The sequence below is a fragment of the Syngnathus leptorhynchus genome, chromosome 1, assembly GCF_054491065.1.
Source record: "Syngnathus leptorhynchus isolate UIUO chromosome 1, UIUO_Slep, whole genome shotgun sequence".
Lineage (NCBI taxonomy): Eukaryota > Metazoa > Chordata > Actinopteri > Syngnathiformes > Syngnathidae > Syngnathus > Syngnathus leptorhynchus.
The window spans coordinates 12,974,610-12,988,151 of record NC_141195.1 but is presented as its reverse complement, the minus strand read 5'-3'; the positions used below and the strand labels follow the sequence as shown (position 1 = coordinate 12,988,151).

Genomic DNA, 13,542 nt, shown 5'->3' with positions numbered 1-13,542 from the left:
TACAATGGAATGCAATGTGAAAAACGCAAAATGTTTGTCAGGGTACTCTAGAGTAAATGAGCTGGCAAAAACAAAACAAAACAGGAAGCGACTCTGCAGAAGAGAAACTTTTGGTCAGGGCTGCAGCAAAGGTATGAACAATGTTTCTCACACTGAACAAAACAAGGGAGCGAAAGAAAAACATCAAATTAGCATGACCAAAAGTCACACCGTAGTATGGACTAGTGACCCTAAAGCAAACTGGATTGTTCACATTAGACAGTTTACACTAATGAAAATAAGCGCTATAGGAAATGAATGGATGGATTGAAATTTAAGTCCACAGTGCATAGTACAATTATTTCCCTAAAAGATCTCACTAAATCAGAAATTGTGGCTACAGGATCAACTACACAGTGCTCAATTGCACATAGTAATGAAAACCATTCATATAATAGAAACACAAATCATCACAGTCGTCACAATCATAAATGAAAACAGTTTGATCATACTTGAGTGGTTGTGACAACACTTACTGCAAAAGAGCATGTTGGAATTACCAGAGATGAAAATCTAAGACCATTTCATATCAGGACAAAATAATCACAGTGATCAGTATTGACATGATACTGTTCAAAGAAATACACTCCAATTCATAGGTATTGGAACTATTATTTTTCTTGACTGAAAATAATTGGGTCCGCTTAATAAAAAGACCACCATGAGACAAGAGATCAACATTTGCAGATAATTACACAGTACAAAGATACAACTCCCAGTAAAGGACAACAATTACAATTTGCAGTCAGTGTGAATATATGCTACAAAAGTGGATAGCTTTAAAGGAATAAGAATGACCAGATGGAAAAGAAAACACAACCTGTTAAGTAAAGAAGATACTATACTATATCATGTTATTACATCAGAGTGATGGCAAAAAGGGTCAAATATGGCATTTTTGACAAGACACTGTTGCAAAATGATTCCATCACACAGTTTGTTTTATTTAAATAAAAACACAAACGCCCACAATTACAAATTTGCCAAACCACATGACATTTTGATAACATATCTATTTCTTTGTGTGCACACAAGACAGATGTGCAATATGAGGTGATAATGTACCACACGACATGTAATAAAATACAATGTGTGATACATGTGGGGATGTTCAGACAGTTACGCTTACAGAAGTAGAAACATTGTCTGCACAGAAAGAAAAAAAGGAATGAGAGTGTTTTCTCAAATAGTGGCAAGAGATGTTGAAACTGCAGAATACCATGTTTATTAGAGGTGGGTCCTATATTAATCTTTCTTTATCATATGAAGGTATTTTCAATGTTTTTCTCCAAATACAATATGGATATATTGATTCACATAGTGGTGGACAACACACCACACCAGCAAGGCAAGTTGTCTATTTGAATAGAGGCCACTATTTGAGGAAATACAGTATTTGACTCACATGGTTGTAGATGATATCCAAAATCGCAAGTGCAGTATGCAGTCAGGTGTTTTGGGGGATATTTTCTGCACTGCCTGTATTGACCATGAGAGACATTTTGAAATGTTTCATAGAGTTGATTCTTTTTCAGCAGATTTTGTTTGATTCTGTGCAAAAATGCATTCTTTCATGAAAGAGGCTGCATGATTTGTAAAAAGTATTTGTCAGAAGCTGCGCTAACTGGTTGGATAAACACCTGTGACGTGTTCATACTGTAGCTGTGCATGCGTTTAAACCCTTTTAAAATACATTTCTGAGCGGTTCATTAGAATCTAGCCAAACCACTTTTGTACATCGAAAAAACATGGCAATGTAACATCGATCAATGTGAGAACGTCTGTGTCTAATTCTACCTGAATATTAAAAACTTTAAGATGAATTTCTGGTAAAAACCCTGAGGAAAAATAAGACTTTTTTTTTCTTTTCTTTAAGTAAGCATCTACAATCAAGAGACTTGTGAGTGACGTGAGTGTGCTGTACATTTTTATCTTTCATCTTTTTTTTGCAAAGGTTTAGCATCACATGAACTGGTTCTTACTTGCTAGATTGCTGCTGTTAAAAATAATGAATGCAGCTTCAAGTTTGCTGACGGGATGACTGATGTAATTTAGAAAACAAAAGCAGGCTAAAACCTTGATGAAGTTTGACAAACGATTGTCTGGGCTCTCCACTGCTCCGTTTAACATGGTGCCAAGAGGGGAGTAACAGTGCCCTCTAGTGAACACACCATGCAACAAACATTCAAAACAGGACTGACAATAAAACATGTTGAATCCTCCCTTTTAAAATATTTTCAAGAAATAAATAACATTAAAAATGATTTGAGCTGGCACCATGGTCTGACTGAGCAGTGTAATCCAAACAAATGTTCAACGCATGAAACTCTGCAGAACTGTAGAGCAGAAACTCCCATTCTAATATCCCCAACACATTTCTTGTGATACCAAAGGCAGAGTGGAGGAAGAATAGTTGAGGACGTAAGTAAAAGCATGTCGCACTACACTCAGGAAATCAGAAAGACCCTTTTCTGTGATTCAAACATAGATGTGCAGTAAATAAATATTATTTACAGTACAAACACAGATGGAAATGCTCCACAAATGACATATTTACTGAAAATGTCACCAGTGTAGCATTTGTTTGGGCCTGAGACTTATTATTCAGAGCTACTGACTGTGAACTAATGACACATGGTAGCACAGGGCCAGAAAGCCCGTGCCCAAAAGGTCTCCCAGAGCTGTCAGGTACGGGATGGAGAAGTTGTCAGGGTCCAGTGAACGTCGCCACATCATACGGACAATCAGGTCGGCCGCATAAAGTAAAATGGCCACCTGGAGCAAGGAGAACACTGAGCTAAGCAAGCAATAAAAAACAACAACATATAAATATGGACTCAAGGGAGTGAATTTGACACTGCAATTTTTGAGCTTCCTTGATAGTATCAGAGCTGTGACAGAAGCAAGACGGTGTTTATGTACGTATTGGGGTATCTGCAATAATGGGGATTTGAATCGTCCACCTTGTTGAGTGGCACAATTTAACAAGGAGCCTATTAGGTACTTAAAATATGAAATGATACATCTATTTTAAATAACAAAAGTAATCAGTCACATTTTACTTTTACCAAAGTCGTTTGCTATCTGAAGACAAAATTAATCATTCTGAATAATATGTTGTGATCATGGTGATGTCTATGATATCAACAGACTAAAGAGCGGGAAGGCCGAGATAAGATTCAAACACAGCAATCAATTCTTGTCGAGTCACAGTACATTCCCACAGTGTGTCCCGTAAATATGATGCTGTGTGAACATACCTGTAGGAAAGCAGCACACAGGTAGCAAGCAGCAAAGGCTAAAGTTATTGCCACCTCATCTCCCTGCAACAGGGAGACAGCGTAGAGAAAGACCAGTTGTCCGGGCATGACCAGCATCAGCAGCACTCGTGCTGACTTGGAGTTCAAACCTGCAGGATTTGAAAGAGGAAACATAAACACGTAACGTGGCGTGGTCGTGTAGCCTTCACGTTCATGCTACTGTAAGTCTAAAGTACGATAAATGGTAACCATTTTGTATTTTGAATTGATTTGGGTGTTAACTAAGCTTTGACTGAGACACTAGTACACTCTGTTATTTTTAAGTAATAAGGTCCTCTTTTGAGTATTAATCTCAAACACATTCGATTGGGCAATACACACTGACTGACATATTTCATAGCTTGTCCCCCGAGCACAATTCCTTACTCTAGATGAAATTGGTAAACAAGAGAGTGGTGACAGTGAATCAAAAAGCCATCGTCAGGAAAAATAAAACACAGAGCTGTAAAGGCACTAAAAGACCACAAGAGAGTCTGGAAATATTATCTTTACAAAGAACAGTCAACTGCAATCTACGGTTATAAAAATAATATGTTGATGGTGTTACCTGAAGAAAAGAAAGTTGTGTAGGGATTGGGCCAATACTGCCTCATCTTGTATGGTAGCACTCCTGGAATGCTCCAGAGGTGGAGGTAGGTCGACAGTCTGCTGGCCTGGATGGCTACTAAATTGCCACCAACTCCTAATCCAGTCGAGATTGACAGACAATGAGTACCACAATTATTATTATTCGATGCGTTTTTTTTTTCTTGTTCCGTTAATTTTATAATAGTGGTTTGTACACCACCGCCATCCGATAATCCCCTATATTAGTATGTGCTTTAATCTTACCATTGATAACTGGTGTAAAAACAGCCATCCCCTCAAAACTGGGATTACTGACCGTCCTGTCCAGTATCACACCTCCAAGGCTGGAAATACACAGAATGTCGGGACAGAAACAAAACATAAACAACTCTTGTTCATAAAATTGTAGAATGAATGAACAATGACAGCAGCGTGTGTTTCTATACCTGCTGATACACATGGCAACTAAAACAGGCTGCCACCCTGAATAGAGAACTTCCCTACTCTGGGGGTTCTGTCGAGCCACCACAACCCAGAGAGGGATTAGAGCCAAGAAGATCAGACACACCAAGGGAGAGATGTACCATATTTCTGTGGACCAAAAACAAAATACTGTACCTGAAACCTACTAATTTACAATCCATAACAAAATACAGTGCTGATAGTGATCATACATGTAATTCCCAACACTTTTCATGATATTCAACATCACCTCGATTGACTTTTTATCGACAGTTAAACCATCGAGTTTCTGCATCTTCTTTAGCTACACGTCAATTTCAACATCCTCACAAGGTTGTTGCACCTCTCACAAAGCCAACAAAGGTATCATGCAAAAAGAAAAAAAAAGAAGCATTCTTTGTAAAGCGAAGGAAACATTCATGCACCACCCCAGGACTGGCCTGCTGTATGCCGACTGTATTCCCTCACCTATGTGTTCATAAAGGATGCTGCTGACACCAGCAAGCAGGGATAGGGTGATCAAATCTCCCAAACTGGCAGCTATAGGGGTGGCAACATTATCCGGGTTAATTCCGACCTTTCGGGAGCCGATGATCACTCCGATCATCAACAAGCCTGTCGGGAGAAGAAATGAGACATTAAAGAATAATTCAGACTCCTTTTTGGTGAGAAACGTGAGCATGCTTTGTCCGAACCTTACAAAGCTTCAGGTTGTTATCGTTACCAAGACGTGGGTTACTAACCTAAAGAGAGAGCAGCCACAAATGCGGTGACGATGCTGCTAGCACACAGAACAGCTGCCTGGTTAAATTCAATCCCCCCTCTGGAAATTGCTCCTAAACACACAGCTGCAACAGCCGCGAGGAAGCCCACGACAGTCGCTTGAACCTGTGCCGTGTGCAAATTCACATGATGACTTATAAGGACATTTATGGATAAGATTTAGGGATGGGCACTCTCATGCAAATGGCTACTAGACACGAGAGGTGGCGGCGGTCGCCAAATGGGGGGACACCACCGATGAGATGGTCTTATTTTCCAAGTTCAGAGTAACATGCTTCACAATTAATGGGTGAACATTTATTATTTAGCGCTGTTTGATTTTGAACAAAGACTCAAACTCAGAGAGTTGGCCATACCTTACCTTACCTGTATTAGTGCAAGATTGCAGCACAGCATGGTCCATTGCTTATTGGGGTCATCCATTTGTCCTGTGTTGGCCTAAGGACATGAATGACATTCAGCCATACTGGACAAAAATTCATAATTGCATCACTATGAACACTATGAACAGAGTAAAAGCAGTCAAAAAGGCTGTTTTGATGAAGGCCTTACCGTCGTGACGTTTGATATTTCAATTAATATGAAGCTCAACTTGGTACGAAACCAAGCACACTACATACCTTAACAAAACCAAATGACCATGTGGAGTGATCAATATTTATTCATTTTATTTACATTACAGATATCCAATTCAATTCAAAGAGCTCAATCTGTTAAAATTAAGATTGTTTGGTTTTGGGAGATCAGATGCCTGTGCTCCAACAAAAATCGATTGGCTAGCCATCAGCTCAATTCTAAATTGCTCTGGGGAACAAACCCTAGTTTAATCGAGGTTCTTAAGATGCAGTCGCATTTGTAAACATGGCTTCTGCGGTCATATTTTTATCTTATCTCACCGCGGTGGAGAGGCGAGCAGCCAGGGTCATCTCCAGGTTTCCTTTGAGCCCAACCAGTGCAGGTACAAGGATAAAAACCTCTGTGATTACCTTGAACACATCCCAGTGCTGAAACACACAAGAACATGAACATTGGTTAGTGTATGTACAATAACGTAGGAGTACTTATCTCCAAAACAGAAACTTATTGAAACAGAAACATGTTCCTCTTTATCGATGTACATCATGAACCATCTGGTGCATCACATATTCTCGACTAACCTACTGGCCTACATTCCCTCATCCCAAGTCTTTGGTCAATCTGTGACAGCACAGGTTCACCGGGTGCACAGGATGTACAGTTTGTTTGCCTCTGTTTTCCCGATGACAAGTCTACTTGGCAGGTTCATGGGGTTTAGGTCTTTAAATAGAAGCGCATAGAAGGAAAAAGCACAGCTGCCAAGAGAGGTGATACAGGGAAAAGGCAGGGAGGAAAGAGGCACGGAAAGATGGGCAGTCAAATGAAAAAGGAACGTTCTGTAGTTACATGTAGTAGTTACATACGGGATTTTACAAAAAAAAGTTCTGTTATTTTCTTGGAAGCCGATTTCAAGACACCCAACCAAAAAAAAAATGTGTCTTGCAAATTTGGTGAACCAGGCCAGTATCAATACAATGCCAGAATGGATGGATGGACAAAATTATTACTACTCAATTAGTTTCCATGAGATAACAATTTTTCCGCAAGACAAAGCTTCTAAAACTGTATTTACGTTAGTGTCAGGAAGGACAGCATCCTTGAGCGTCTATGGGGAGATTTGATGAATCCGATTAATTAAGCACATATTTTTGATTCAATTGTGATAGATGGATGGATGGTGTACAATAGCCTCAGGACTGAGCAGGATTAATGCCTTGCTCAAATGCACCCACAATTCTCATGAAGGGGAATGGGATCTATGAGTTCTTTCTTATCCCTCATCTCCAACAAATCTTCAAACCATGGCCTTTTTTGCAGTCCTTGCATAGCCACAATATTTATCTAGTTTCAAGTCTTCACTGTTTTCAATCTCATATGCTTTAGTCGTTATAGATTTCAAACATGCACTGTCGATCATGCAAACTGACACGTTCAAACCCTGAAAATGGTTGATCTAAGAAAGCAATGCAAAGCACTCAATCACCATGCTCCTGGCATTCTTCCATCATTTCATTGAAATTGCTGCCAAATGCACAATCTGGACCACATCCAGGCAAAACTGAATTTTACTTTAAAGCTTCTAACTCTGCTTTTCAAAAATCTGGCAGTTTAGAAATGGAATTTCTGGTAGTTTTTTAGGCGTCTGGATTGGCTTCACATTTTCTGTGGGAAATAACCAATTTGGTAGGTTTTTATTCCCTCAATCCAAAATTTACTTTATCAGGAGAGATTTGCATACTTGTATTAGGTCCATGACAACACCAGCGAAGACCAGTCCGAGTCCTGACACCAGAAATGGTACCAAGACCTGCAGCGCGATGAGCCATGAGCGCTCAGGTAGAAAACCATATTCTGAGTGTGTCAGCTTCCATGTCACACTCCGTAACTTTTTTCCTTGGTAGCAAAGCTCCAGCTCGAGATGAGTCACCGCCATGTTGTGTGAAGGTGTTATCCAAGTTCAATGTAGTCGTGCCATCCCAGGAAATGTTGAGTTGTGAATTGAGGCAGTGGAGGCAAAAAGGAAATTTGGCTCCAAAATGAGAACTGATCAGTGTCAAAGACCTTGTGGTTCATCCATAATGAAATAGTAAGTTATGAAAGTCCAAAAATAGCAGCAGCATCAATTTAGAAAAAAAAAGGTGCAAGTAATAACATTAAACGAGTCTAACCTAAAAGCATGAAATACACTTAACCAATTAACATTGCTACGTTTAAGATTGAGGTCAATTTCATTTCCAGTAACTGCTTTGTTTTCCCCGTTAATTTTTAAGTGGAGAGCGAGATGCTCATGTTTGGAGGTTTTAGAAATGAACAAGAAATAAACCAGTGATCATAAATCATACAACCTTCGGCATAAGATTAAGATTTCATGAAAAATACAACACTGAGCACATTTACAATGTCTACAGCAAAAATACTGTATAATTTGTGATGATATGGGATGATATGGTACCTCTAAACCTGTTACATCTAAGTGACAGGTGAAGTTTACATTCATTTCATTTACATTCATTTCATACACACATTTAGTTTACATTACGATGACCAATAGATTTAAGTGATGACTAAAATATTGTAAGTCTGTGATTTTATTACATTTTTAAGGCAAGTTGAAATCAACTATTTCTTTTCCACCTGCCATACATCGATGCATGGCATCTGTGACCTAACGGTGAGTCAGCAGTAATGAAGTGATTCATTTATCAGCACCACTTGATTTAACACGATAACTCTACCATTGGTCACAATCATTCGTCTTGTTGCCCTACATGTACTATCCAACTCTTGCCATATCCAAACAAATAGTTTAAATTGACTATTCTTTCAGGAGGAAAAGTTATTCAAATAAAAAAATTAAACAGCACTGATTACAATGTCTTTGTTGTATTCAGTCCTCATTTTGATCCAATCAGAACTAAACGTGATCTCCTGAGCAGAACCACAGCCACATTACTGACAAAAATGATATTGGGACAGTTTAGTGAAGGACTGAACCCAATCAGTCTGAGGAGTCTGGAGCGAGCAGTATCTCTGGCTGTCCATCCAGCATCTCTCCATCAGTGAAGGGAAAAAAGAAAACAGGTCCGCGCTGTCAATAGGCGATCCAAAAGATCCTGTAATATGATGCAGCGACTGCTTGTCCGACTGGCTCTAGTGTTCCTCGTCTGTTGTAGTGTTGCTCTGCTCTGCTCTGCTCTCCTCCACTCTGATGTGACGTAGAACATAAAGAGGTGGGGCTGTTCCTCCTGCACGTCATCCTCATCCAGTAAGGAAATGACAAGCTTACCGGTACACACGTCGACCCCCTTGCTTTTTCTCAACACTGCTCTTCCTCACCATGTGACCGTAAGTTTCTACTAAACAGTTTTTTTATGGTCAACCTTCCATATATCCTGCCCACTGTTTCCTTTATCCATTCCCTTCTTTTTCAATTTGATAGAGACTAAAACATTTTTCAGGCTCTCCCAAAACGAGTTGCCAGAGATGATCCTAACTTGCATGCTCTGTATGGTTCAGTTATAATGCCAATTTGCTTCCTGACGCAAAGCTCTTGATAACCTGCGCCTGGAAATATGGAGCTCCTGTGGTTGGTTATTGGATAACTAATTGATAACTAATAATAATAATAAAAATAAAATAACAACACAATCATGACATTGACAAGCATAAATTTTGGAAGCATTGCTATACGAGTCCTCTCTGAGATCAGTCACTATTTTCTTTTTTGTTTGTTTGTGAATAGGTTGTTTGTGTCTTTTCATAACTTTTATATTTTAAAAAAAGGACATAGAAATCCAGGTACACCACAGTTAAATCTGGAGTAATTTTGTCTTTATGTTCTTTCCATTCAGACATGTGTCCTTTCGAATCCCCCGGAGGACACACTCAGCCAAACCATTATCAGTCGCAGACGGGATGACGATGAGCAACTGACACTGCAAAAGGTGTGAGCCAATGCGGATAAAATGTGTTGAACAGTGAATGGGAAGTAGGCGTGAGACATCTATCAGCTTCTCACAAAGCATCCAGCAACACGTCTGCTAGTAGGTTGTAAACAGAACCCCAGAGAGGAGACCAGGGGTAAATCGGACCACTCACACATCCAAAGGTACACAAAAATATTCATTCTTTCCTGCTGCCTCTGGTTCAGCTTGGTCAAAAAGGGGCTTACACGGAACGACAGAACGTGCTCATCTGAGATCATAACCTTATGAAACCCTACTTTGAAACCCTAATCTAGTATGAAACCCTACTTTGAAACCCTAACCCTAGATTGAAACCAGGGCTGTCCAACTCATTCTCTTCGTGGTCCGCATTGTAGTCATAGCTTCTTTCGGAGGGCCATTATGACTGTCAACCCAAATAAATGTATGAGCACCTCATATTATATACAGTAAAAGCTACAAAACAAACTGACAAATAACTCGTTTTCAAATCAGACGAGTAAAAACTGGTCAAATATTTTTTTTAAAAGATATTATTAAAAGTGAAGACAATTTGCAATTCTAGTAATGACGCACGAATTCACTTTGCATCTGGCCCCTCTCACAAGTGGTGAGCCCATGGTAAGGCGGACCCACGTTTTCTGTTCGCGCTATGCCCAGCCGGGCCCCATGGGCGAAGGCCCGGTCACCAGGCGCTCGCCTTCGAGCCCCACCTCCAGGCCTGGCTCCAAAGGGGGGCCCCGGTGACTGATCTCATCAGGTCTAAAATGTTTTGAATGTACTCACCTGCACATTATCCAGTACCATTCCCGCCATCACCATTCCCATTCCAGCCAGCAGGTATGGAAAAAGAACTTGTAGACATATGGCTCGAGATGACTCCTCTTCAACTTTGGCTACAGCTACTTTGGGCCTCGCTTCTGATGACTTTTTAGGAAGTGGCTGAATAATAGCTGGTAAGGTGAGTTCATGTTGCCCATTCAAGGTACCAGCCAGACCTGCATTTGGACCTGCACCAGGGCTCTTCCCTTTGGAGCGGGATTTTTTGTTCTTTTTCCTCTGGCGGGTTTGTTGTGATGTCTTGTCATTGTCAGGCATGATGTCTGTACTGGTGGAACTGGCACTGGTTTAATCTAGGAACATACAAATTATGAGATTAGGGGTTATAGATGTGTGTTTAAAATTTGTTGTGCACTGTAAAACTCATGATGCTTTAAAAATGCAATCTCATTGTTGACACTGTGTTGAGGCAATAAATAACAATGTACTGATGAAAAAATAAAAAAAAATTCATTGCATCAAGATGACAACATGCTCTTTTATTTGGGAGTTTGCAGGACTCTGCACAAGTAACATTTTTTTCAAAATATTTTAATTTTAAATGGACAAAACTGCTGCAAGCGTTCACCCTATCTGCCCCGTGTTGGACTTTGCATGTTCTCCCTATTTGCATGGGGTTTCATGGGGTCTTTGCTGTTTTGTATCCAAGTCCAACCTATTATTGTCCATCCATCCATGTTATCAATGTACTTCTTATCAATTCCGGTGTTACGGCTGGCTGGGCGAGAGGCGGGCAGACGTGAGACCACCTATGTCCATCGCTGGCCACATAGCCAACCATTCACACACTTGTGGGCATTATAGTCTGTATCTAATAAAGAAACATGTTTTGGTGACGCTGGAATTCGTAGAGATCGTGCAAACTCCCCCCAGTAATATGCTCCCGTTACTAAAATATTAAAAAAATATGAATACACACATTAAACGACCAAGATGTCCCAAAAATCTCCAAGAAAACACTCATTTATCCGAGTCCATTAAAATGGGAATTAAAAGAAGAAGAAACACAGATGAGTTTGGAGAAATCTGTCGACTGTACACCGGAAATAACAACGCGCACAGCCCATAATAATGCTCCTATGGAAACCGCTGGAAAAGTAGACGCTCTCTGATTGGCTGTGAAGACAAGTAAATGTGTTATGAACTGAAAGCCTGCCCCCGTGTGGACATTGTATTTTTTACTCCCTCATGTACTTTTCCATGTTACACACATTCATCACACTCAATTAAACACCTTTATCAAACTCAAATGTTCAACAAAACAAAATTAAAAAGGGATTTATAAAGAAAATATTTTCTTGGCAGTAATGTTTTCAATGCCATTAAAAGGCCACGTATTGGTTGGAAATTACTGTATTTTGCACAGTACGGTAAAACAAAATGAAGTGTTAAAAACCATGCCTGCCCCTCTTTAACAAAGAACAATAGTCTCCATTCTTAGTGAGCATACTCATTGTGGCTAGAAAAGAACCTCTTCTGCACTTCTCCCAGAATGCATTTTACATAAGGCTATAATACACACAGTGGGAATAACCAATTTAAAGTGAGGTTGAGATTTAATTTATTGTCCTTACCTTTGTCTTCAGAGTTTGTGGGGGTGTGTTCATGCAGCCCAGCTAGCCGCAAGCTTCCAAGAATAACTACACTATGCTCTGAGAGAGTGTATGTCTCCAAAAGTTTTTTTCCATAAATGTCTTTCTATATTGAGTTTACAAACATATATTTCTTAATCTTGAACTGTGTCTTGAGTACTACATGGAATATACCAAGTAGTGCGCATGCATCATGGGGCACCGTCTTGAATTTCATTTCACTGGCAGATACGGGAAAAAAAAAAAAACCTCCACCCCCTTCCTCCTGTCTTAGTCCATCTCTGCTAGGGTTGATGACAGCAGCCTACATAACTTACACTTTGTCAGCTGTGGAACAAAAATACTTGACACTAATCAAGCTGAGGTTTAAGCATTAAATTGCGAATCAAGCCACTATGTACTGATTTTAATGGTGAGCTTGACTACCATTTTACTTCAAGTCACATCTTTACTTATTAAAACCACTTAAGATAAACTGCTGCTTGTCCTGAGTTTGCAGCATTGTGTAGCGTCTCTAATGAACTGTTATCTACAGTGCATGCATCTATACTTGAACTGGATAGGAATACTCTCTCTTTTCTTTGACTCTCTCTCGGCTTGCCAAAAAAAGAGCTTTCTCAGCTCCCAAACTGCTCTTCAATTTTTTTTTTGTTGCCTATGTTAATGTATTGTCAAAAATGATATAAATCTATGCATTATGTACAAAAACATCGGGCTCTTTTCGGTTTACTGGTTTGATTAATTTATGAGTTATTTGCCGCTGGAAAAAAAAAAATACAAAAAAAACTCAACTACAATTTTGAATTGAGCTTTAAATACTTAAAGCCTTTATTTTTTTCTACTAATTCAATGCCAAATAAGACTGAATAAAAACACCTAACACAACAAATTATGATCATCTGCTCTACTATTTTTGTTGTTGCAATAATGCACAGTCTCCAGCATCAGCAGGAACCGTTGCATTAGACACACTGGCACCTTCATTAATATTGCAACATGTGGTACACTTGCTCATTTTCTTCACATTGCTTTATTCCCTAGAGCGGTAACAGAATACGACACTCATTCAAGAGCTGCTATTAGCAACTGGCTTCACCATTACTATATACGTCAACATTTCTTTGGTTGCATCATCTACACATCATATCTGTTTGTATTGTCAATTAAGTTGAAATGTGGTCAGATTGTTACAGTTAGTTTTTGTTTTAAAAAGAAACCTTTTAATTTGCATTTCATTTCGGTTACGGAAATGTTTTGTCAATTTAGGTTGGAGTTATTTCATCAGTTTTCATTAACTCTAATAATCTTGCAATCCTCACTGGAACATTGTCACTTGTAATTTGACTCGCCCTCATGTGCTCGCTGAATTTCACAATACTGTACTGCAGTGTATTCACAGAGACAAATAGAGGCCAAAGA

The 13,542-nt window shown here is 39.4% G+C and overlaps 1 protein-coding gene across 2 annotated transcripts; it reads right to left on the bottom strand.

Annotated features, from left to right (window-relative positions):
• Positions 1-337: 337 nt before the first annotated feature.
• Positions 338-11,585, bottom strand: LOC147062004 (solute carrier family 41 member 1-like). Of its 2 annotated transcripts, XM_085923347.1 has the most exons (11): positions 11,451-11,585; positions 10,478-10,824; positions 6,068-6,175; positions 5,538-5,609; positions 5,132-5,276; positions 4,857-5,003; positions 4,373-4,517; positions 4,191-4,270; positions 3,907-4,041; positions 3,300-3,448; positions 338-2,814 (listed from the first exon to the last, which is right to left on the bottom strand). In XM_085923347.1, the coding sequence occupies exons 2-11, from the start codon at positions 10,787-10,789 to the stop codon at positions 2,650-2,652; spliced, it is 1,458 nt and encodes a 485-aa protein (XP_085779473.1). In that variant the 5' UTR covers positions 10,790-10,824; positions 11,451-11,585; the 3' UTR covers positions 338-2,649. The 2 variants fall into 2 exon arrangements, with proteins under 2 accessions (XP_085779473.1, XP_085779481.1); XM_085923355.1 differs by lacking the exons at positions 10,478-10,824; positions 11,451-11,585 and adding an exon at positions 7,486-7,867.
• Between the last annotated feature and the right edge of the window lie 1,957 nt (positions 11,586-13,542).

Coding starts and splice junctions, on each gene's coding strand:
- LOC147062004 (XM_085923347.1), bottom strand. CDS start 10,789: ATGCCTGACAATGACAAGACATCACAACAAACCCGCCAGAGGAAAAAG. Junction 4,518..4,856: donor CATCCTTTATGAACACATAG/GTGAGGGAATAC, acceptor TTTGGTCCACAG/AAATATGGTACATCTCTCCC. Junction 2,815..3,299: donor TGTGTGCTGCTTTCCTACAG/GTATGTTCACAC, acceptor TCCTTGCTCCAG/GTGGCCATTTTACTTTATGC.